Consider the following 25,900-nt stretch of genomic DNA (forward strand, 5'->3'; position numbering starts at 1 on the left):
TATTAATATAACCCTTCCATATGGAGTTGTGGACCTCAAATATTGTGGGTAAATTATGGCAAAGAGTCATTTGGAAACCATCCAATAAGAATATAAGCTAAAATTTTTCTTCTGTGTTTCAGGACATTTTCCTGTGTTCTTCTACACTGAAAACAATTTGTCACTGTGGGAGATCAGTTGGAAATTAGATTTCAATTATTTCTTCAGTTAGCTAAGCAAAACCATAAAACATTATGTCAGGAAAAGAAGGCATATTCATAAAGGACTTATTTACAGCTTTGCTCTTTAGTTGAAAACGACTGTCTGTTGGAAAATACAAGACTGGGCATGTGTGTTTTTAGGCAACACATACTTTCAGACCTTCTCACTCTTGTGGAATCTTAATAAAATACTGATAAGATATTTGATACCAGAGTTGCAGATATTACTGTGGGGAGTATGACATAGATAAACCACATAGCTAAAACAGTGTGACTAGAACTTGGCTTGTAAAATGAAAGAAAATATTCAGAAAAATATTTAGAAACTTTTCCAGAATTATGTAAATCTATTCTCACTCTTTCAATAATGTCATTGCTAGAAAAAGCATATGTTTCTGAATTCTCATCTGCAAAGATGGTTTTGATGTTTTGGGAGTTTCTCTTTAAAAAAAGCTCAAGTTACATAGAGATGGTTTTTTCTCAAAATGTTGCCCTTAGCAATATACAGAAAAAATAAAGGAAAGAAAACAAAGAGAGATAAGGCCATGATTTTTGATCTGTGGCTTTTCTGGTACACTTCTTTAGTTCAGAACTGAATGTCTGGAACAGGGATACTGTCCCACCAAAGAAAACCACCCTAACCACCTTAGTTTTCAGAACTTAGTAGGGCTTCCTACTGTCTCGTACTTTACAAACCCAAATTAAAAATTTATTGCCAGATGCACATTTGATTCTCCATTTTGGCTATTTTTCTAATTAAATAATCCCATATATAATAATCTCTAAGTGCTCATTAACTGAGGAATGCACACAGGTTTCTCTTTGAAATTGGATATCCAGATTCCCTTTTTAATTTCAGCAGCAGCGTATGGATTTAGTCGAAACTATTTGACTTCTTTGTGCTTTATTTTTATCACATACTTCTGGAGATAATGATGGATTAATGAGTGTGTCTTTTGTATTTGGACACAAAATCTGTCTTCCCAACTTATGAGAATAACTTCCATAGACATTCAGTGAAGTTGAGTTCATCCAGAGGCAACTGAGAGTAATTATAACGAAAATAATCTGAATATCTTCTTTGTAGTAAATGGAGAAATTTGGCCTGTGGCTTATTTTTTTTTTTTTTCAAATAAACAATCTATCATAGGGTTAACTTCTACAGGCAGATACTGTCAGAACAAGATTGAGGAAATGAAAAGGCAGGGTTAGTCAGAAGACAAAAATTAGGTTCACAGTACCTGTTGACCCCCAGTATGATCTACTACACAGTATGTTTTTAAAGATGCTGTTATAAAGTTCCTTTATGGAATATCATGTTTGCTACACAGCACGCCAATTTTATTGCAGAACAAGAGACTAAACAAGCTATGTTGAAATCAGGCTTGCTTTGATTTTAGAAGTCCCTTCAAATATAAACTTTTCTGACAGGGGAGACACCTGCAAGTTCCTCATATGTCAGTTCTTTAAAACAGAGAGATCAAAGAGATCAGAGAGGATTTTACAGTCATATAAATTTGTGCTGTAAGTATAGTTGCTTCTTACCAACTTTCAGTGATTATTATTTTTGTGTCACACTAATAACAATAATTTAAATAGCATATCTTTTTCTGCTAATTCCAAAAGAATGGTAAAAATTCAATAAATTCACCAGTATTCTTCTTCCTTTATCCTCTTTCTGCTTCTTCTGTTCCATGTGTGGTTTTTCCAGGCCACGTAGGCAAAATATCAAATCTAGCCATAGCCTGTTACAATTTCTGTAAGGAAGTAGCAATTGATGCAGAACATTCTTTGGTCATCACAGTGGGTGTTTATAGTACATCAGAAACTTTGATGTCCATGTGCCATGGTTAATCAAGACCAACTTGCTGCACATGTAAGCCTGGAGCAGCAGCCACCTTGCCTTACTGAATGTGTTCTCAATGCAAGCACCTACAGTGTTAATGGAGAAAAATCCTACTTTTGGGTTGCAATTAAAATAATTGCATCTTGCATCCCTCTTAAACTCCTTCATTAGGATGAGGTATTCATAAAATCTCCCTATGATCTCCCCTCTGAAGGGAGAATGACACATAGACTTGTTAATGCAGCTGTAGAAGTCCGCATTTAAATTGGCCAAAAATCCATAGTTCCTCCTCCTAACTGACCTCACACCAAATCAGAAGCTATATCATCATACCACCCCGATGTACAGAAACCTCAGAACTCTTCAGTAGCTTGTAATTTGGATACAGCTATACCAACCAGGCAAGCAAGTTCTAAGCTCTGCCAGAGAGAAGTGCCCAAGTGAGGGGGCACAGCTGTGACAGCTGACCTGAACTGGCCAAAGGGATATCTTGTGCCATAGAATTTCATGCCTACTATATAAACTGGTGGAGTAACACAGAAAGGGATCTGACTGTGGTTTGAACATGAGTTGTGCATCAGTAAGCAGGTGGTGAGCTATTAACTGTGCATCACTTGTCATTCATGGGTCTTCTTTCTCCCCCTCTGTCTCTCTCTCTTCCTTTTTTCTTGCTATTTTTGTTGTTGCAGTATTATATTTTACTTCATTTCAACTACTAAACTGTCCTTATCTCAACCAGCAAGTGCTACATTTCTTTTCTGATCCATCTTCCCCATCCCACCAGGGTGGGGAGAAGTGAGTGAGCGATTGTGTAGTGCTTAGTTGCCAGTTGGGGTTAAACCACAAAAACCTCCCAAGTCACCCAGCCTTGCTTTCACTGGCCATACACTTTCTTTTATCTGCCTTAGCTCCAGAGAAAGATCCCTGGTAAGCCAAGCCAGCCGTCTGCCTCACCAGTTTGACTTCCAGCATTTTGGAATGACATGCTCCCGTGCTCCGAGAAGGTGGTGTTTAAATGTTGACCACACTGGTAGATCCCAGCATCTTCAAAAATTTTCACAAGGGGCCTTACAAACTACTTCCCTGAGCAGCCTGAAGTCTAGTCTTCCCACATTCAGAATTTTGCTGGCTATTTTTCCTTCTATCACTAGATATTTTAAATTCAGCTGCTTCATGGTCCAAAATGTCCCCCAGTCACCAATTCACTCATGAGACCTTCTTGTTAGCAAGCAACAAATCAAGGACCATACCTTTCCTAGTCACCTACCTTAGTACCTGCATCAATTTATACCCATTGCTACTCATATTGTACCCATCCTGTGCATGTTTCTCAGTGGAAGAGAAAAAATACCTCTCCCCTTGAACTCAGAAAGGCTAAGTGACCTGGTGTTCCTGCCCTTGTCAGTGAGGCTGAGAAAGAGGATCTGCTCCAAGCAGATATTTTGTGGGGAGGTAGAGGGAGATGGTGTGGGAGTAACTGTGGGATAGAGGTTCCTGTTTCGAGTATTACTTATGGAGAGAGTCACATTACAGTTTGTGTCATATTTAGATGTACAGATTATTTAGGCTTACAAACAAAACCACCAGAAATACACATGATTAAATTATAACCCTAAAACTCCCAGTTTTTAAAGAGGCCCTTATCTTTTTCCTACTTCTGTATTTAATCAAAAAAAATGTTGTGAAAAATTGAGAAATAAAAACCCTTCTTATCTGTTATATTGTTATATAAAGTTTCTTTTCTTGTATTTCTTTGTTTTTCTGTCATGTTGACAAAGGAAAGGATCAGCCAGAACACTTAGGCGAGGAATTGCAAGTGGCATCTGAAATAAACAAATTTAAAGCAGTTAACAATGACAACAACAGCCAGAGATGTCACCAAGACTAGTTGCCAGAAAAGAAAAAGAACTTTGATCAAGAGGGGAGAAGCTGCCCAGACTGCTGCAGACAGAAGTGGCCAGCAAGGTGAAAATATGCTGCTTCTCCCAAAACAGACATCATCACATCAAGCAGAGAACCTGCCTATGTCATGCTCAGAGGTTTAGGCTGTCATTACAAAAGGTTTTACTTGAAATACTCTCATGTGTTCAATGAGTCTGTACTGTGAAACAGAGTGGGGAACAGACACAGGTGTTTATTTTTCTTCACTTCTTCAGGATGTCCTTAAAGTCAGACTCATTCCTGTCTCAAGTGTTTAGTAGTGCCCCATCAGCTGCTGTGGGAGAGGGACCTGCCTGGGGAACAAAGAGATGAAGGAGAGCTTAAGGCTTCTCTGGAGAACCACAGCACGGCTAAAGAAACAGTGGGAAGAATACTTTCCTTGTGTGACCTGATCTTACATGCTTTTCCCTTCCAAATTCTGTCTAAATTTTTTTCTGGGGACAGGTGGTATTCCTCAGGCTCCAGCCCTGGCTAGAGCAGCTAGCATCCAAGATACAGAAAGAGTGGTCACTCCGGGCTTGGGCAGAGAAGGTCCTCAAACTGATAGTACAACATTAGAGAGGAGCCCTAAAGTCTTCAGGGAGGAGCCAGCTCAGCCAAAATCCCAGGAGGCAGATAAAAGGCAAAGTGAGAAATCTATTTGGAAATTAGCAATAAATGCATCTGAACTTCTGCTATGCTCCAGTATAGCTGCACTTTCTTCCTTTCTTATCAAATTTTCCACTTTCTCTTTTTTTCTTTTCCCTTCCTGTCTTGGTCTTTACACCTGCCTTGTGCCTATTCCTCTGCCTCTCTGCTGTACTGCTCCCCCTCCTTGCTTTCACAAAGCAGCCTGCAAACCCTACAAAACCTGATCTCATATACCTTCCCAGTTTAGCACCTTCCCTTCCTGTACAGAAATCAGTGCAAAGCAAGGTGAATGTCAACTAAATATCTGTTCTGGCAACACTTTCTATTCAATTTGGAATTACTGAATTTAGAAGTAATTGTGCCTTTCATCTTGGGGTATAACATCAAAGAGGTATAACTTCCAGGCTTTGACAGTATCCGCAAATGAAGTTCAGGATCTTTGTTTAGGATCATTTGATCTTGTGCATCATGGCAATATTGACAGGAAGAGTAGAACTAAACAGTTTCTTGGAGAAGCTTGTTGTAAGCCAGAGAATTGTTCATAGCTATGGCATTTTTCAGGCACTGCCAGAAGTAGGGCTGTGACTGAGGATTAGTTGGCCACTCCAGGACTGAATTTTTGCACAGCCTCTTCCTCAGACGGACATAGCGGGACTTCTGCAAAACCTTCTCAAGAAATATCAAGATAATGACATCCATTTTCTCATCCAGAAGCCGCTGATGGGCCATGTAAAATGTTGTCTTGAAGCGGCCACTTTTAATATACCTGTTGGTCAGCACAAATATGGTCTTTTTGCTCAGCTGAATGCTCTGGGAAAGGTTGTCAAAGACTGGCTGTCCTGGGAGCCAGTCCCTTCCTTCCAGGCATAAATTGAACTGCCTGGCTTTTTGGTTTTCCAGCCTTTCAACCAGCTCTTGCAGCACCCACTCGTTCACAGCTGGGTCTTCACTGTCATAGGCAATAAAGGCGTCGTAGCAAGCAGCCGGAGAAGACAGGCGCCGATAGCCCTTCAGCCTGGCAGTGCAGTAATGGTAGCTGTACCACACGTCCCAGAAGTAGAGATGGCTCATCACTGGGAACATCATTAAGGCAAGGATGGCTGAAGCTGACAGAGCATACAGGATCAAATAGGATGTGTTCAGCTCACAGGTGTACAGATCCAAGAAAACCACGCTCTTTCCCTTGTGTGCCCCTGGGCCGGCACAGGTGACGTCGGTGGCCAGAAGAGGAATGGTCACCTGGGTCCGATTGATCCACCAGACAAACCACACAGCCTCACAGTTACACTTGAAAGGATTGCCGTGCAAAAGCAGCATCTTCAGGTTGTTAATGACATTTTCAGGGAAGCTAGATTTCTTAATTATTTCAATCTTGTTTGAGCTGAGGTCCAAGTACCTCAATTTAAAAGCACCTCTGAGAAAATGTTTGGTTAGCATCTGAATACGATTGTTTCGCAGCATCAGTTCTTGGAGCGATGAGGAGCAATTGGACAGTTCTCGGGGAACATTAGTCAGAAAGTTATTGCTCAGGTCCAGAGTTACTAGGTTCTTCAGAGAGGGGAGGTTTCCCCAGATAAAACTCTTCAGTTGATTATTTGTTAAGTTGAGGATTTTGAGACTGGGAGGCATTTCTTCAAAAACACTATGAGGCAAAAAACTGAGTGAGTTGAAAGAAATATCCAGTTCTTCCAGCCTGGTCAGATTCTTGAAGAAGGACAAGTATCTAGCATTTCCATCCATCCATAAAGCATCTAAACGATTTCCTCTGAATTCTAAAATACGAAGAGATTGACTTTCCATTCCCGTATCAATAGTGGTAGAAATGTCGTTCTCATTCATCATCAGCTTCCTCAAATGGGCTAGGTTTTTCATAAAAGTAAGCAACTGAGTAATACCTTCTGCCAGAAAATAGTATTTGTTATTGCTCAGATCTAGAATTTCTAAAAGTTTTAGTTCTTTGAAAGCAGTTTGGTATAGCAAATCAACCCTGTTGTTAGAAAAATCCAGATATTTCAATCCAGACAAGTAAGAGAATTCACTTCCATTTAAAGTTTGACTTATTGCATTATCTGACAAGTTGAGACATTTGAGGGAGCTAAGTCCCTGGAAGTCTGAGGGGTTAACAAAAAATACGTTGTTTCTGCTTAAATCCAGAGTTTTTCCATAGTTAAGGCAATCTTCCTTAACTGAAGACTGGTAGGAAGAAGCCTCTATGTCTTTGGAACGGCAACTTCGCTCATACTCATCATACCTGAAATAATGCATCTCTTGTTGTACTTGCCTGTGGTATAGCTCGACTGAAATGCCAGGATTAGAGCAAAATCCATAGAAGTTGTTTTCCCCTGAAGAAGGAGAAATTTTATTCACTGAGAGGTCAATGAACTTAAGAGCTGGGAATTTTTCAAAGACTGTCATGTCTGCAACTTTAATAAAGTTAGTCCCGAGATCCAACATGGTCAGATTCCTAAGACTGAGCAGTGGATGTAGATCTTGTGCCCTCAGTTCTTTAAAGACATAACCCTTGAGCCTCAGGGTTTCCAGGTTAGAGAGGAAGGAAAATGTCTTAGAAAGATTCAAGTAGGCAGAATACACCTTCAGCTCAAAGTTGAAGGACAGATCAAGCTGCACAAGGCTGGGGAGTAATGTCAAGAACTGGGCATGTCCAATCTCCCTCATAAGGAAATTTTGGGAGAGGTCGAGTTCTTTGAGATTCTTGATGTTTTTAAACCAGCTGCTGGGTATGCTCTGAAGAGAGTTACTGTGAAGCCGCAAAATCCTTAAATTTTCCAAGGAGTCAAAAGCCTTTGGATGTATCTGAATGGAGCTCTTGGGACAGGGAATGCAAGGATATGGGGCATTATAGCAACGTGGGCAATTGCCACTGAGGTCAAGAATTTCTAGGTTGGGAAGGCCACTTAAATCCTGTTCTTGAATCTCTTGAATCATGTTGTTGTAAATATACAATTCCTTTAAAGTGGATGACAAATTGGATGGGACTTGTGTTAAGTTGTTGGACTTCAGGGATAGAATGGTTAACTTTTTCAGTCCCAGAAAGGCTGTTTCCTCAATTTCAAAAGAAACATTGCATGGGTTGCGGTAGTAACAGTTCTGTCCAAGATACAATACCTCTATGTTCCCTAGCTCTGAGAAGCTGGCTTTTTGGATAGAAAAGATATGGTTTGCTTCCAGGCTCAGCAAGGTTAAAGTAGCAGGAAGACCTCGGGGTATTCCTGCCAGCTGGTTTGCATCCAAATACAATGATTTCAGTCTTGTCAGGGTAGCAAAACTGCCATTCTCAATTTGCAATGGGCTGGTGCACACACGATTTTTGGGCCCCAGTTTGACAGGCACACAGTTACATCTGAAGTCAATCTCCTGGAGGTTTTCAAGACGATCAAAGGATGTTGGGTAGATGTGGGGAATATGGTTAATACTCAGGGTAAGGTTGGTAGCATTTCCAGGGATCCCTCTGGGGATTTCTGTCAGGCGCCGGTCAGTGCAGTCCACTATCACTGTGTCTTCTGAAGGTTTAACATCACAGGGTAAAGTTTTGGGAAACCAAGCCCCTGACAGCAGCATTGGGAATATGAAGAGCAAGGCAAATGGCAATGCATTTGACATCTTTGCACAAGGTACCTAAAACCAAGGAAAAATGGAGGTATTAGTTTAATGGAATGAGAATATTTCAACTATACACTTGGTCAGGCTAGCTATACATTTAAATTCTGTTTTTTGTCTCACACTGACAAGGAATAGATGTGCAAGTAGGATTCGAAGTTTCGGAAGTCATATGTTGGTATTTTCTTTCCTTTCTTTTTTCCCAGATGACACAGCATTTTATGTATGTAAGGAACATTATGAGACTAATGAAAGAGTGTCTAGCCTAGCCAAATGGCCCATGATATCCAAGCAATTGCCTGTCTCCATCTGTTATTGCAGAGTAATGTACCCGAGGGCCGAGAACATTAGCCAAGGCAAGTGCCCATGGAGCATAGCAGAGAGCTGGTAGGGAAGCCTAGCACAGCAAGACATTTTACTCCATCACAGGAGTACCCTCTACTGTGTGTCTGACAATGCACACCACAGTAGACCATGAAGTGCTGGCTGTCACTAGCCGTGGATAGAGAATCTGCAGTCAGAGAGGGCAGTAGTGGCAGCCGCTGCACATCAAAGTCCACCTTTAAAACAAGGAAGGTGTAGGAATGAGGCCTACAGCCATGAGATATGCTGTTATATATGTGGTAAGGGGATTTCCATGAGATCTGTGGCTAAGGGATTGCTCCGGGCATGATGGCGTGCTGATGTGTGATATGTTATCAGGCAGAAATGGTAACCCTTTTACCCTCAGTCAGCCAGGTAGAAGAGGAAGTGATGCTAGAGTTTCACAATTCTGTACTTTCCTTGTGCAAGACCTAAAGTGTTTGTAATTGCTTTGTTGCTCTTGGTATCCCTCATTTACATAGAAGTGGCTTTTCTCTCTCTGTCCCCCATTAAAGACGGCAGTAACAGAATATTTGACCACAGTCTCGCTTCCACTTCTCCCAAAGCTATAAACTGGCATTTGGAATCTTCATTGGCAGAGGATGAGAATACAGCCATTTTATGGACTTGTTATGGAGTTATTTCTCTCTCTTCACAAAATTAGGGATGCTTCTTTGGTAAGATTTGCACTGGGAGCAATTACATAGCACAACATGTTTGTATGTTGCAAGTCTAGTGTATTTATGTTGGTGAATCTGTGTTCATGGAAGTTCTTACTGAACTAAACCAGACTTGCAGTGAGTAATCAGTAATACTCAAAAATGGTGAATCTGTTCAGGAATGAGATGAGGCTTGTAGTGTAAATCAGACTATTGTTGCATCTGGGGACCTGACCCGGCTTAGTAGTAATTAATTGGCTCAAATCAGAAATTAAGCCCAAACATGCCCAGCCCCTCAGGTTTCTGTGGACCAGCTGGAAAGCAAGGGAGGTTATTTTATGCCAAATTGCTACATACTTAATGTAACAGGAGGAAAAGCTAATTAGATTCAACCTTTAAAGATGTGATAAACCAAAATAAGCACTGTTCAAGCATTAGAGCAAGACATGGGCAAGGTATGATCGCAGTCTAGATTGAAGACACAAACTTTCTACATGAACTTGTATGCAGCCATTGCACTCAGACCCTTAATTTTAGGTGCTTACCCAAGTTTCTTACTTTATTGTCATTAACCTAGGCTGCATTGACATTCAAGAGAGGAAGGGGGGAAGGACGAGAGAGACTGAGAGATCCCTATCCAGCTGCTGCTTGGCTCTGAAGATGGAGAGAGCTCTGGTTTACTACACACCAAACAGAGGGTAATGCTGCACATTTAGGTGCCTGGAACTAGGTGCAAAGAATCTGGGGTTTGAAAGTCTTCATGAATATACTTGTAAGTTTGTCATGTAGTTCAGATTTTTTAGGGACCTAAGTGTGGTTGCAGCACCAGCCTTGCTTTCTGTGCTTCATTTCTTCATATATTCTTCCCTTTCCTGATAATATTTTTAATGCATTAGCTGTTTGAACTGTATAGAGTTACATTCTGCTGCTGTATCTGGATATTCATATGTGTAGAACCTCATGTCCATTATAGTACCAGAAAAAAACAAGAAGGCTTCTAAATAAGAGCAAAAAGCAATAAAGCAAAGCTGACTTGTGCAATGTCTTTGCACTAAGAGGCTTGCTTAATAGTACAGCTAGAGTTTGGGAGCTGTTCTCTTCTCTGTGATCTGTATTTGGCTTTATAAGAAGTCTGAAAAGAACTAATCTACTGATCTTAACTGGCATGTGCATAAAGTCTTAGGGTGTGCTTAAAGATTTACGGTGTTCTTTAAATATTCAGCAACAGTACAGCTATGTGTTTCTGAAGGAAGTTTTTCTGCTGGGGTTCCATGTATTTGTTCATAGGGGAGAGGCTAGAGGAACACCTCGGAAGTTACAGCAAGTAGAAAATATATTACGTTCATTCTGAAGTACAGGAATACAGATAAATCCTTTCCTTTCATAATTCTCTGCAGCTTCTAACCATAACAGTAAACTGAACCATTTGGAAAACAAAGAAGCAGAATATTTTTCTTGAAAATCTTCCACAACAGTTCCAGTCAAAAATGTCTAAGAGCAAATTTAAAATAAAAGTTTAACATACCATATTCTTTGTGCTTCCAGGTCTGACAGATTAGATTCTGGAAGAAACCATAAACTGGAGCAGAAGAGAACAGCATCGAAGTGGTTTCCAGTGGTTCATCTGAGGTGTAGGGGGGAACGTAACATGACATAATCCACTCAAAACAACAGTATTCTACGCTGTATCTTCTTTCTCTTCATCTGAACACCAAAGGACACAACTGCAAAATGCTTAATGAGAGAGTATGAGATTAATCAGCTAGGAAGCAAAGGCATCAGGAAAGGGTAATACTCATGTGATCAACAAAGTTTGCAGAAGCTCAAGTTCCTTTTTTTTTTTCCCTTTTTTAAATGTAAGCTGCATGAAGTGAGACAAAAATTGTTAATTGACATGGAAGTTTAGTCATTTTTATAATTATTATTTGGTATTTATTTCTGCAGTTACTAGCTTCAAGGATTCAGATCTTTCTAAGGATCACTTATGGGCTAATATGAGCAGACAAATCTCTTAAGTAGAATACTTTATGTAGAGGTCTGGAAGAAATGCCTGATAAGTGAAAGGAACTTGGGGAAGGGAACCAAAACCAAGACAAAAAGGATAAGGACATAGGTAACTGAACACAAAGAAGTGAAAACTATGTGGAAGAGTGTGCAGAAGTTGGATTGGGAATGTTTTCTTCAAGTAACCAGCCACATCCCTGGTACATGTCACTGGGATAGGAGATGCTTCTTGTCCATTTTGCGTGCATGAAGGTTTTTTAAAAGACAACATCCAGTCACCCAACCTTGTAATTTTTGACAGGGGCTCCCTCATAGTCTATGACTACAAACTGTGGAAATTTTAATAGCTGTACCAACATTTGGCAGTTTCTTGTTGATCTTTTTTTGTTTGTTTGTTTTAATATTAGGAACTTGCTGTCAACCAGCTAAGAGCTCAAGGAGTTTCAATTCTATGTAAAATGAAACTGCAGCTTTAGCTGAGTGCTAGTAAAACGCAGAGCCCTTCTTATCTTTATTCAGTTTTTACCTATGAAATGTGGGAAGCAAAATGCAGCAATAATTCACTTCAGCGATCGAGGCGGAGTAAATGGAAGGGAGTTTTCAGAAGTCCAGGACTTCTGAACTATAATTTGAGTTTTAGAGGCACAGGGAGTTACTGGTTTACTGATTTTAAAAGTTCAGTTTCCCTCAGAAGTTGCACAAAATCTCTTGCCTCCTCTGAAACACCAAGTAACTGAAAGCAGAAAAGTGCTTCCTACTACATCACGTGTTGGGGGAGGATCTACTGGTAAGAGCAAATGTATATTACGGCTGCTGTGAGTGAGGAAAATAATTTAAAATAAAGCAGGAGTCCTTAATTGTCTTAATCCAACATCTATAAATTTGGTTTACAGTTGGCTTGTAATCAGATGGTTGAACTCACATTTCCTTTTTTTTTTTCCCTTTGTCTACAGGAGGTTGCTTTATCTCATTTGTCAAAATCAAGATTCCACTGTGTTTATTTTAAATCTTGATAAGTTTACTTACAGTCCTAAAGTCTTGCTGCAATGTCTTTTCTCTAAAGTGCTGACGCTCATTTCAAGAATAAGCCTACAACTCCATCTATTCATGGTTAATACAGTGTTCAGCATTACGTGGCATAATTTTCCCACAAAATTATTCAAGAAAGCGAGTTGTCTTGCTCCATTTTTGAAATACATAAGTTGAATTTTCAAACTGAAGTTGCTGATCGGTGTTGCAGAAATGTGTTTGCGGGCACTAAAAATAACAACAACAACAAAAAAATAGAAGACAGCACATGAGGAGATTGGCCTACAACAAGGGCAGAGGAAGCACTCAGGGAAGGCCTGGTGAGGGAGGACACGCTGACAGATCTGTGTTAAGAGCTCACCCAAAGTGCCCAGGGTGCTGAGATGTGGCTGAATGAGCCACTAATACCACAGAAACAGACACTGCCTTTTCTTAAAGCTCAGGCTGCCCCAGGCTACCTCAGTACCAGGACTGACTGTTTGGTTTACAACAGGTTAAAATTGTTTGTTCAAAGCAAAGGTGCCCAGCACTCTTGTTTTTGAAACTGAGTTACCTTCAAGGGAGACAGAAGGCATCCTGGAATAGGAATAGCTGAAATAAGATGGAGCTATTTTCCAAGTTCTCCAGGGTCAGCACTGCAACTGTGTCCCTTCTGCTTGCCCCTTCCTCATGGGCAGATAGGACAGAGTAGCCACAGACATCATTCCTTCTTGTCTCTGAGGGATGATGAGGAGAAGTGCCAAGGCAGTAATGCTGGAAGTGATGGTGCACGGCAATGGAGAAGGTGGTGGCAAATCATAACACTGCAGGCTCAGAGGAACTTTGGCACCTGTAAGTGGGATATCCTCAAATCCTGCTTCTTACTGATGACATTGCTAACCTTTTTTCATATTTCATGTCGGTAATCCTGCCATGGTTTATGAAGTCATCTTTAGGCAAGAGCACTGAGGGAGCACTGGAGCCACTCCGGCAGGACAACATGGAACTCAGACACTGCTGGACCCAAACAAACCACATAGCTGGAGAGCAGCTTCACATGAAATAAAGGCTTAAGATTATGGCAGGCAAGCTACTGCAACACAGCTCACATTAGACATACATGCATGTTGATTAATGGAGTTTTAAAGACCATGAGACATAATTTTTTCATTTATTTTAGACCTTGATACTGCCTTTTTGACAACTGTGCATGGCATTTCTATCTGTGAGGGCTACTATTCAATAGAGATTATTTTGATTCTAATATCATGAACTGCACATGAAATGGATTGATTTCTTGTCTCCCTTTATGTATGTATATTTTACATGCAAAACACCTATTTGCAACAGGAATGTATTTTGTATAATGTGTATATTGCATATTATCCATATAGTTGCAGATACACTGCAGCACAAATGTTTTTACTTGTTTAACCAAGTCCAGAGCCCTGCCATTTACAGTGATGCAGGCTTCCACTCCCAGCCTTGTGACCTTCCTCCCTGGTTGCTCTAGATCCTGTCCTGGAGGCAGATTTTCCCTTTGCTTTCGCAGCACTCTTCTCTGAACCCTACTCCTGCAAGCCTTGGTGGGACCAGGGGTCTTCTCAGAGCTGAGCAGCAGTGGCACATGCCTCATTCTTGCCTTCCCTGAAAAGTCACTCTAGAAGTGAAGTGTTGATGTGTGCCACTGCCACCAGTTCACCCTGCTTCAACCCCTGCTCATGGATTAGGTTAATGCCAGTTCACGAGGCATCAGCCATCCCCTGTCACTGAGTGGATCATGTCTTCATTACCCTTCACCTCATTCTCAGGCTCTGAAGGTTCTGTGAACCCAGAAGGAAACCCAGACCAACTATTTTTTCTCCTCGCTACCATCCTCAAGGTTCCTGGCACCAGGTGACTGCTCCCCTCCTTACTGTCCTGGAGGGTCCCAGGCCCCTGGCCACCAGGCCCCATGGAAGAGGGAGGTGAAGTGCAGATGCCCACGGTCTAGAGATCCAACCAGTTATGAGGTACAAGGGTGGGGGCTGACCCAGAACTGCTGCTGGACAGATGTGTTACCGCCACTGGGCCTCTTCTAGCCGGTCAGCGAGACGGGTCCAGGGTTCCTCAGGCGAGCAGTCTGGGGCCGGGCAGCCCAGCCTTCAGCAGGCCGAGTGCCCAAACCCTGAGGGCCCTAAGCCTGACACCTTAGCGAGCTCAGTGATTATCAGCTCTTAGTGATTTTCAGCTCTTTTATAATTTCAGCTCTTTGCTCACTAAGGTCTCAGTGAGCATCCACAAAGCAGACAGAGAGAGAGGAGAAGGCAGCCTCGGAGATTCCACCATGGTTTATTTGCAGGGGTCGTGAAGGGTTCCGACGGCAGCTCTTCTACCAGGAATAGGCAAGGGTCACTACTTATATAGGGTTAGGGGGGATTGAAAACTGACCAACTGTAAGGGTTGGGGAAAACTAGCCCATAGGGTCACAGAGAGATAAGCTAGGCCAGAGGGCCTAAGTGAAGGCTCCAGGCTTAGCTATACTGACTCAGCAATTGCTTATCTCAGACTTACATCTTCCGTGGGGCCTTGGCCATCTCAGTGTCTGCTACAGACAGACAGTGAAACCCATCAATCTCCAGTAGCAGGGATGACTCCACCATTGTTTGCATGCTCTGAGGATGGAGGGAGTGACTTATTCTTTTATATGTTTTGAGAGTCTAATTATAGTTGCTATATTGATAGAGAAAAGCATGGACTAGGATTTGACTTGATCTGCACAGGGTTCAAGTCACTAAATTTATTATAAATTCTGTATTACACTACTTACAGCTCACACAATGTTGTTTTGTAGAAATCCTGTGGCATTTTAATAATAATAATTGATGTGCTATACGAATCATAATATCCTATAAAAACTGCTTTCTTTGTAACTACAATATAACACCATCATCACTTTGCCAAAGACTAGCTCTTCCCTTAGTGTTGGATGAAAGCCATCCGCTACGAATTCTGCTAATAAGAACAGATATCTATGTGTATGCACATGCATGGGGGCACAACATCTGAGCAGGGAATTCATCAAGTCTCTATGATTTGCTTATTCCGTACATTTTCTTTTTTTTTTTTTCCTTCCTTTATATTTTCTTACAAGTATAGCCCAACACAGGCCTGGAAAAGACAGCCATGAGTATCCACAATCAGTGACAAACCTCATTAGTCACAACAACCACGCTGTGTCTGGCTGGGATGGGGCCCGTTTTCTCCACAGCAGCCCTGTGGTACCCTGGTACCGACTGGTGACCAAAGCAGGGTGGGTTACACACCAGCATGGTGCATGTGGGGGAACCTGCAGAGCCTCAAGGCCTTCACTCCTCACACTGGTGAGCAGGCTGTGGGTGAGCCAGAGTCTGGGAGGGGGCGCAGACACCATTAGGGAGCTCAGCTGACTGAAGGCAGAACTCATGCCATTCAGGTTTTGTGCACAGCAATAAAACTGGGGAGGGGTGGCAGGATTTAGCTAAAGCGGCCGTCACTCAGAGGTTAGCTGGGCACTGGTCTGCTGCCAGGAGGTGGTGAGTGATCACTTTTGCATCATTTGGGGCTTTTTTCCCCTTAACTTATTAGCCTGGCTTTATCTCTCCCCAGGAGCTTTATCCCCAACCAAGAGCTGCTCTGAAGCTGCCCTCCCCATCCTCTCCCCTGCCAGACATGCTCAGCTGCCACTCAGTGCAGAAGAGACCACAGAGCACCAGCACTGACAACAGGCACCTGAGAAACGACTGAGAGAGGGACTTGTACAGTGAAACACGCCCAGGTTTCACTCCCCATAGTCACTCCTTCAGAAACAGCCTCTGTGTGTTTGACATGTAAAACCCCTGGAGTCTATGGCAAGAGCTTCCAACAAAGCTGCAAACATCAAATACTCTTACCAAGGAAGTCAAAAATGTGTACTTGCACTAAGGCAGTGGAATGATTAAAAGTAAGGTTTACAGAATAAATGAGCTAAATCCTCCAATTTCTGCAATGCAATGGAGTAAATTTTCAGTTATCTCAAAAGAAAAGAATGCTGCAGAGAGAGGAATGTTTCCCATCAGGCTGAACGGACAGATCTTCAGACCAGAATCCAGGTGTGGACCAGGGAGCACAGAGAATTAAACACCAAACCCCTCACCTGTTCACCCCCCCCTTCTGTTCCCATGGCCTTAAATTCTGTCAAAACAGAGGCAGTTTTCACAGAGCTGTTGGAAGCCACCTGTAATTCTTCAGAAGCATTTTGGGTACACATACAGTAAGATTAGTTCTGCAATTCTACTTCTGCTCTTTCCCCCATCTCATCAAATGCAGTTGAGTGGGTTTGCTTCCAACAATCTGAGAAATACAAATTCCAACTGCTCGTGAAATGCAAGTCAGACTCCCAAGGAAATTTAAACATTGTGTCCCTTCTGTCAGACCATAAAAAAAATAAAAGCATGATCTTGTTATGAAGATGTTTACCAGTCTGGTGTGATTAACAGTTCATCCTTATGTTCAAGACAGCTGGAGCATGATTTATGAACAAGGTTTGTATGACAGTCAGTGTTCTATTTGACTTGTTTTAATGCTTCTCTATTTGACTTGTGCAAGCCACAATCTGCATAAGAAGAGGATAGGAGCCCAAGCAACCTCTTGGCACAAGTAATTTTGAAGCTTTATTTACAGTACTTGTGCACAAGGAAGGCAAATAATTCAGCACTTTATTTGAAACAAAGATCTGATATATAAAGCAACTGAACTGATACACTGCATTAAATGCCTTTAGTGTAGTGCTCAGGTGTAAACTTTGGTAAAATTATGTGACCCCAGACTTCGGTGTTATTAATAACTTAACTGCAAAATAACCTGGGTTAAATGATCTTGCTTTTAAGAAATTTCTTTACCAAATAAAACAATACTGTCAATTCATTGTGTTATTGTGTTAAAACAGAGTTATAGGCTCATCAGGAAGGATAGGCTGTGCAAGGAAGTCAGGGGATGGCTTTTTATACGAGGGAGGGGTTGGTGATGATGTGGTTGAGAGTCTCTGGGAAGGATGAAGATGTGTATTGTTGTGGGAGTATGCTATCAACCACCCATCTGGGACCATGGCACTAAGGAATTATTCCAAAAAGAATTAAGAAAATATCTCTAGGTCAGCTGTCCTTGTCCTTATGGGTGATCTTAACTTCCTAGACCTCAATTAAGAACTTTATACAATGGACACAAGCAGTCTTGAAGCATGTTGAAGATGATTTCTTGGTGGAGATATTAAGGGAACCGACTAGGGAAAGTGCCTGCCTAGATTTGTTGTTTGGAAGCAGAGAGGGATTCATGGGCAGAGTGGTGATTGGTGACTGTGCCAGTCACAATGAGCACAAAGAAGTTGAACTTCAAATAATTGGTTAACAAACAGAACCATAAGAAATCACAGCATCATAAAATAATTAAGGTTGGAAAGACTTTAGGATTATCAAGTCTAATCATCAACCTAGCACCATGACCATGTTCAACATTAAAACATATCAAGTGCCATATCCATGTGTTTTTTAAACAATTGCGGGGATGGTGACTTCACCACTTCCCTGGGCAGTCTGTTCCATTGCTTAACAACCTTTTCTATTATATTTTTTGTCCTAATATCTAATGTAAACCTCCTCTAGTGCAACTCCAGTCCATTTCCTTTCATCCTGTCACTTTCTAGAAGAGAGAAAAGACTGACTCTCACTGAGTACAGCCTCCTTCCAGGTGCTGGTAGAGAGTGATAAGGTCTCCCTGAGCCGCCTTTTCTCCTGGCTAAACAATGCTATGGAGAATTGTGTAAAAGGCTTTACTAAACTCTAGATAGACAACATCCACAGCCTTTCCCTCATCCTAAGCAGGTCATTTGGTCACAGAAGGAGAACAGGTTGGTCAAGAAGACCTGCCTTTCATAAACCCATGCCAGCTGGACCTCATCCTCTGGTTTTCTTCTACTTGCATGATGGCATTCAAGATGATTGGCTCCATGACCTTCCCTGGCACCGATGTCAGGCTGACATGCCTTTAGTTCCCCAGATGCTCCTTCCAATGCCAAAATAAAATCAAAACATCCACTCTTCTAATCAGGCCCTGATCTCTCTCCTGATTCTGTTGTAAATCAATAACCCCACTATGATAATTTGGAGGAAAAAAAAATCTTTATTGTCTGTAATATTATATGAGTATTAGTTTTCTTGTTTGTTTTTGTGTTCTTGTCTCTCTCCCTTTTGGATTTAGTTTAGTAAAAACTAAATCCAAAAGGCACTATTTAAAGAAATGACCAGACAGAAGACATAGGCAAGGAACTGCCTGAGGCAGCTGCGATCACAGAATCATAGAATGGTTTGGGTTAGAAGGGGTCTGGAATATATCTAGTTCTTTGTCTCTTTGGTTTAACTGAATTTGTCCATCTTCCTTGTGCCTCTCCTTCTGCCCATATACTGTCCTCTCCTTCTTCTTGCACCCATGCACAAAGAATCTCTTTACATTATAACTCCTTTTCACCCACAGCCTACAAGAGCTTCTGAACTCATATCCCTCCATTTCAGTCCACACACATACTTCCAAGTCTCTTCAGATTTGTAAGCTTTTTGACTGTGCAACAGTGGGAGGGTTCCTGTACCAGACCCAAGCCCCTGACATCAGTCCCAACAGAATTTGCTTTCCCCAGTTTCCCCACTCAGACAGAAGTAGGTAGAGGTAGACTCAGAAGCTGTAAGCCTAAGATGAAAAGACAAGAAATCTTTTATTTTCCCAACTCCCAAGATCAAAGAATGAGCTTTTCTAAAGCTGTTTCCGGACGCAAATGAGCCAATGATTTCTTTCCTCAATTTTCATAAATATAGCAAATAGATAAACTATAAAATCCCATTTATTCCAACAGTGTCTGAACAGCAGCAGCTTTAGGCATGGTCCAACCACTCCATCACTCTGCGTATTTAGCATCTTGACCAAGGGTCTAACCCACACTTTATCCAAACGTAGGAGATGCTGGAGGCCTATAGTGAACTAAAAGCTGGAAGTGGTGATTTTCTGTAACAGTGACTTCCAGGGGGTAGTGCATCATTTCTTGCTGCACAGTAAAACGTGCCAAGCAAGGTGCATGTGTATCATAACAATATTTAAGGGAAAGGGTAGAACTAAACAGTTTCTTGGAGAAGCTTGTTGTAAGCCAGAGAATTGCTCATAGCTATGGCATTTTTCAGGCACTGCCAGAAGTAGGGCTGAGACTGAGGATTAGTTGGCCATTCCAGGACTGAATTTTTGCACAGCCTCTTCCTCAGACGGACATAGCGGGACTTCTGCAAAACCTTCTCAAGAAATATCAAGATAATGACATCCATTTTCTCATCCAGAAGCCGCTGATGGGCCATGTAAAATGTTGTCTTGAAGCGGCCACTTTTAATATACCTGTTGGTCAGCACAAATATGGTCTTTTTGCTCAGCTGAATGCTCTGGGAAAGGTTGTCAAAGACTGGCTGTCCTGGGAGCCAGTCCCTTCCTTCCAGGCATAAATTGAACTGCCTGGCTTTTTGGTTTTCCAGCCTTTCAACCAGCTCTTGCAGCACCCACTCGTTCACAGCTGGGTCTTCACTGTCATAGGCAATAAAGGCGTCGTAGCAAGCAGCCGGAGAAGACAGGCGCCGATAGCCCTTCAGCCTGGCAGTGCAGTAATGGTAGCTGTACCACACGTCCCAGAAGTAGAGATGGCTCATCACTGGGAACATCATTAAGGCGAGGATGGCCGAAGCTGACAGAGCATACAGGATCAAATAGGATGTGTTCAGCTCACAGGTGTACAGATCCAAGAAAACCACGCTCCTTCCCTTGTGTGCCCCTGGGCCGGCACAGGTGACGTCGGTGGCCAGAAGAGGAATGGTCACCTGGGTCCGATTGATCCACCAGACAAACCACACAGCCTCACAGTTACACTTGAAAGGATTGCCGTGCAAAAGCAGCATCTTCAGGTTGTTAATGACATTTTCAGGGAAGCTAGATTTCTTAATTATTTCAATCTTGTTTGAGCTGAGGTCCAAGTACCTCAATTTAAAAGCGCCTCTGAGAAAATATTTAGTTAATCGGTGAATGCGATTGTTTCGCAGCATCAGTTCTTGGAGCGATGAGGAGCAATTGGACAGTTCTCGGGGAACATTAGTCAGAAAGTTATTGCTCAGGTCCAGAGTTACTAGGTTCTTCAGAGAGGGGAGGTTTCCCCAGATAAAACTCTTCAGTCGATTGTTTGTTAAGTTGAGGACTTTGAGACTGGAAGGCATTTCTTCAAAAACACTACGAGGCAAAAAACTGAGTGAGTTGAAAGAAATATCCAGTTCTTCCAGCCTGGTCAGATTCTTGAAGAAGGACAAGTATCTAGCATTTCCATCCATCCATAAAGCATCTAAACGATTTCCTCTGAATTCTAAAATACGAAGAGATTGACTTTCCATTCCCGTATCAATAGTGGTAGAAATGTCGTTCTCATTCATCATCAGCTTCCTCAAATGGGCTAGGTTTTTCATAAAAGTAAGCACATGAGTAACACCTTCTGCCAGAAAATAGTATTTGTTATTGCTCAGATCTAGAATTTCTAAAAGTTTTAGTTCTTTGAAAGCAGTTTGGTATAGCAAATCAACCCTGTTGTTAGAAAAATCCAGATATTTCAATCCAGACAAGTAAGAGAATTCACTTCCATTTAAAGTTTGACTTATTGCATTACCTGACAAGTTGAGACATTTGAGGGAGCTAAGTCCCCGGAAGTCTGAGGGGTTAACAAAAAATACGTTGTTTCTGCTTAAATCCAGAGTTTTTCCATAGTTAAGACAATCTTCCTTAACTGAAGACTGGTAGGAAGAAGCCTCTATGTCTTTGGAACGGCAACTTCGCCCATACACATCATACCTGAAATAATGCATCTCTTGTTGTACTTGCCTGTGGTATTGCTCGACTGAAATGCCAGGATTAGAGCAAAATCCATAGAAGTTGTTTTCCCCTGAAGAAGGAGAAATTTTATTCACTGAGAGGTCAATGAACTTAAGAGCTGGGAATTTTTCAAAGACTGTCATGTCTGCAACTTTAATAAAGTTAGTCCCGAGATCCAACATGGTTAGATTCCTAAGACTGAGCAGTGGATGTAGATCTTGTGCCCTCAGTTCTTTAAAGACATAACCCTTGAGCCTCAGGGTTTCCAGGTTAGAGAGGAAGGAAAATGTCTTAGAAAGATTCAAGTAGGCAGAATACACCTTCAGCTCAAAGTTGAAGGACAGATCAAGCTGCACAAGGCTGGGGAGTAATGTCAAGAACTGGGCAACTCCAATCTCCCTCACAAGGAAATTTTGGGAGAGGTCGAGTTCTTTGAGATTCTTGATGTTTTTAAACCAGCTGCTGGGTATGCTCTGAAGAGAGTTACTGTGAAGCCGCAAAATCCTTAAATTTTCCAAGGAGTCAAAAGCCTTTGGATGTATCTGAATGGAGCTCTTGGGACAGGGAATGCAAGGATATGGGGCATTATAGCAACGTGGGCAATTGCCACTGAGGTCAAGAATTTCTAGGTTGGGAAGGCCACTTAAATCCTGTTCTTGAATCTCTTGAATCATGTTGTTGTAAATATACAATTCCTTTAAAGTAGATGACAAATTGGATGGGACTCGTGTTAAGTTGTTGGACTTCAGGGATAGAACGGTTAACTTTTTCAGTCCCAGGAAGGCTGTTTCCTCAATTTCAAATGAAACATTGCATGGGTTGCGGTAGTAACAGTTCTGTCCAAGATACAATACCTCTATGTTCCCTAGCTCTGAGAAGCTGGCTTTTTGGATAGAAAAGATATGGTTTGCTTCCAGGCTCAGCAAGGTTAAAGTAGCAGGAAGACCTCGGGGTATTCCTGCCAGCCGGTTTGCATCCAAATACAATGATTTCAATCTTGTCAGGGCAGCAAAACTGCCATTCTCAATTTGCAATGGGCTGTTGCACACATGATCTTTGGGCCCCATTTTGACAGGCACACAGTTACATCTGAAGTCAATCTCCTGGAGGTTTTCAAGATGATCAAAGGATGTTGGGTAGATGTGGGGAATATGGTTAATACTCAGGGTAAGGTTGGTAGCATTTCCAGGGATCCCTCTGGGGATTTCTGTCAGGCGCCGGTCAGTGCAGTCCACTGTCACTGTGTCTTCTGAAGGTTTAACATCACAGGGTAAAGTTTTGGGAAACCAAGCCCCTGACAGCAGCATTGGGAATATGAAGAGCAAAACAAATGGCAATGCATTTGACATCTTTGCACAAGGTACCTAAAACCAAGGAAAAATGGAGGTATTAGTTTAATGGAATGAGAATATTTCAACTATACACTTGGTCAGGCTAACTATACATCTAAATTCTGTTTTTTGTCTCACACTAACAAGGAATAGATGTGCAGGTAGGATTAGAAGTTTTGGAAAGCGTATTTTCTTTTTTCTCCTCAAATGCTTCTTTATTATATCCAAGAATTCTAGCATTAATTTAAATACAACTCTCTAAAAAATGAATTATTAAAAAAATGTTTCCTGAAAAATTGAAAAGGCGTGAACAAAGTCTATGTCTCTGTGAACATTCTTTTTAATGGGAAAATAAGAGCCATTAAACATCCTGCAGATTGCCATTGCATAATAGCATTGATGGACTCAGCTATTTTTTCAAATCATAAGCAAGATGGGTAAAATATGTATTCACTTAAAAGCTTGTGTAAACTTTCAAAGCTTCACTATTAAGTGACTGAATTCCTAATTAAAATTTAACATCATAATGTGTATTCTTCTTCTAGTAAGTGTCAGAATGTATGTAGAGTTGACCTAAGCCAGTCAATGTCCTTATTGCCATAAAATTTAATACCAGTTTACATTTTTGTTGCACAATAAGAGAAGAAGGACAAAACCCCAATGTATCAGCGTCAGATGGGCACATGAAAATCAAAGGCAAGTTTAAAATTGGGTGTGTTCCATAAAAGACTACTAATCAGAATACATAACCAGAGCCAAAATCCCGCAGGCATGTAAAGAAGCTTCTCTGTCTGTTGAGCCTTTGCCGACTTCATAAGATTTGTGTGTATTACGGAAAAAGCTTTTAATATTTCACAACTTACTAGTTACTTCCTCAGCAGCAGTCAGTGTCAAGGAAACCCTGGCTGGCAGGTTGCCAGCCTTGGCTTGTGTGGCACAGGCACAGGGGCCCTGACCATCTTGCTGCCTTGCCTAGCATCTCAACTGCTTGTGTCTGGTGGTGGTCAAGAGTTTTAAAGACAAGGCACCCCGTGAAAATCAACAGCCTCATTTCTCCTTTGAAAACTCAGTGGTGGAGGTTTGCATGGCACATAGAGGGGTCAAACAATGAGGATTGGTTACATGTGGCATAATATTGATTAAATGTCAAAACCCAGTTAAGCAGGCGAAAACTGGATGATTTGGTAAAATTTTGAAGATACATGGAAATGTTTTTATCTCTTTAGCTGGGACACAAGAACATACAGAGACCTGCCTAGCAGTCTGTGTGAACCCTGCTGAGTGCTGCCAAAGCTGTGCCTTGTAGGTGACACGGACTTGGAGGTGAAGTGAGGCTTCCTCTTGCTCACCCTGTTTATTTTGAGCACTATGTCACCTGTACAAATTTGTGTTTCTGTGTTACCTTCGAGAACTACACTGATCTACCTCTGCATCTGTGTATCTGGAAGAGAGCTCTAGTGACTTGCAGGGCAGCAAATGTGAGAGAAGCCAGATCAGGTCTCACACAGCACTGCACTTCTGCTGCTTTGACTCAACATCCATTTGGTAATTCCTTCAGTCATCTTTGTAATTACAGAGCCCCAGTATAGAGGGAAAAATGTAAAAGTCCACTGCAGACCTTGAGTTCAGTGTAACCTGATACAGTGTCATAGTGCTGCAGTGCTACCAACGTTTCTTTGCTCATTCCCTGAAAGTGCTGCAGTGCTATCTTCTTTTCCACAGATCCTCTGGGAAAAGACAAGGTAGCTAAGTACCATGGCTGGTAGCCACATCAGTCATTCATACAATCATTCAGGGAAGGCTCATGTGGAGCAACCAGGCCATGCCTGTGTATTCATATTTCATTATCTTCAACTCTTGTGTTTTCATTTGCTAGGTCTCAAATTAACCATCATTTGGCTTTTGGAATTCACTTAGGAAACTCACCCAGACAGAGATCACTGGGTAAGAGAGTTCAGCAGTGTTTTCAGTACAGTCTAGCCAATCCGCTTTAGAGCAGGATTAAGTTTTTTGACCTCTTGATGTAGAAAAGCATTTGGATAAAAAGGATAAATGAGAATAATCAGAGTAAGTGGGGAGTGAATTTGGAAAAGATAAAAGGCATTAATTTCCTCTCACCACCCAAGTTTTTCGGTAGAATCCTTTTTTCTCCAGTAATGTGGTCAGGGATGTGGGAAGGAGCAGGAAGGACTCTGCCATTGCTATTAAATTATATGGGAAATTGAAGGTCTTCCTTAGAGTGGCAAGAGGCACTGCCAAAGAAAAATCTGGATATATTATTGAAAAAAATTTGCCTTCCTTAATTCTTTCCCAGGGGACACAGCATAGTATACATGTGAAGGATGTTAGGAGACTAATGGAATACCAAAGAAGGCCTATGCTACCATGGCCTGTCATGTCCCAGCAGCTGCCTGCCTCCATTTCCTGCATTAGCAGACTGATGGAGCCCAGAGTTAGTCTGGTTACCCAAGGCAAGTGCCCATGGAGCACAGCAGCACAGAAATTTGAGTGGGAGAGAGAGAGGCCTCTCTGCAGGAACTGCTCACTTTGAAGATTGAGGGAGATCTGCCTGAGTACACACCAAGCAGAGATTAATGCTGCATATTTAGGTGCCTGAAATTAGGTGCACTGAATATGGGGTTTGAAAGTCTTCATCAATATTTTTTTGAATATGTTTCTTCAGAAAAGACTCTTGAGTCTTTTACAATGCTCAGGTTTTGAACTTTCACATATTTCAATACTTTTAGGAACCTAAGTGTGGTTGCAGAGCCAGCCTAGCTACTATCATCTTTGTGCTTCATTTCTTTGTATGCTCTTCCTTTTCCTGATAATCTTTTTTAATGCATTTTTTGCATTTTTGCATATTTGCATATTTGAACATTCTGCTGCTGTATCTGGATATTCACATGTGTAAAACCTCATGTTCATTATAGTTCCAGAACAAACAAAAAGACCTCTAATAAGAGCAAAAAGCAATGCTGTCTGGTGAAATGTCTTTGCAATGAGAGGCCTGCTTAAATGTACAGCTAGAGTATGGGATCTGTTCTTTTCTCTGTGATCTATGCTTGGCTTTATAAGAAGTTTGAAAAGAACTAATCTACCGATCTCATGTGCATAAATTCTTAATGATTTAGGGTGTTTTTCAAATATTCAGCAACAGTACAGCTATGTGTTTCGGAAGGAAGGTTTTCTGTAGAGGTTCCACATGCATTTTAGGTTATGACGGGAGGAAAGGGAAGAGGAAAATAAACACCTAAGAACTTAGAGCAATTTGATAAGACATTCATTGCTTGTTCTGTAGCACTGCTGTACAATAAGTTTTAATGCAAATGAATACTTTCCTTTCTGGTCATGATGCAGTGCAATTTC

At 41.5% G+C, this 25,900-nt stretch overlaps 2 protein-coding genes across 2 annotated transcripts; both read right to left on the minus strand.

Moving 5' to 3' along the window:
• Positions 1-5,112: 5,112 nt before the first annotated feature.
• Positions 5,113-15,580, minus strand: LOC311150928 (toll-like receptor 7; the record flags this gene model as incomplete). Its single annotated transcript, XM_084200985.1, has 2 exons — positions 5,113-8,253; positions 15,461-15,580. The coding sequence occupies 2 exons, from the start codon at positions 15,578-15,580 to the stop codon at positions 5,113-5,115; spliced, it is 3,261 nt and encodes a 1,086-aa protein (XP_084057111.1).
• Positions 15,581-19,423: 3,843 nt separating this feature from the next.
• LOC311150929 (toll-like receptor 7) lies at positions 19,424-24,730 on the minus strand (the record flags this gene model as incomplete). The annotated part of the gene is made up of 2 exons (XM_084200986.1): positions 19,424-22,564; positions 24,650-24,730. 2 exons carry the CDS (start codon positions 24,728-24,730, stop codon positions 19,424-19,426), a joined length of 3,222 nt encoding a protein of 1,073 aa, XP_084057112.1.
• Between the last annotated feature and the right edge of the window lie 1,170 nt (positions 24,731-25,900).

The sequence above is a fragment of the Fringilla coelebs genome (assembly GCF_963513975.1).
Source record: "Fringilla coelebs genome assembly, chromosome: 2".
In the NCBI taxonomy this organism is placed as follows: domain Eukaryota; kingdom Metazoa; phylum Chordata; class Aves; order Passeriformes; family Fringillidae; genus Fringilla; species Fringilla coelebs.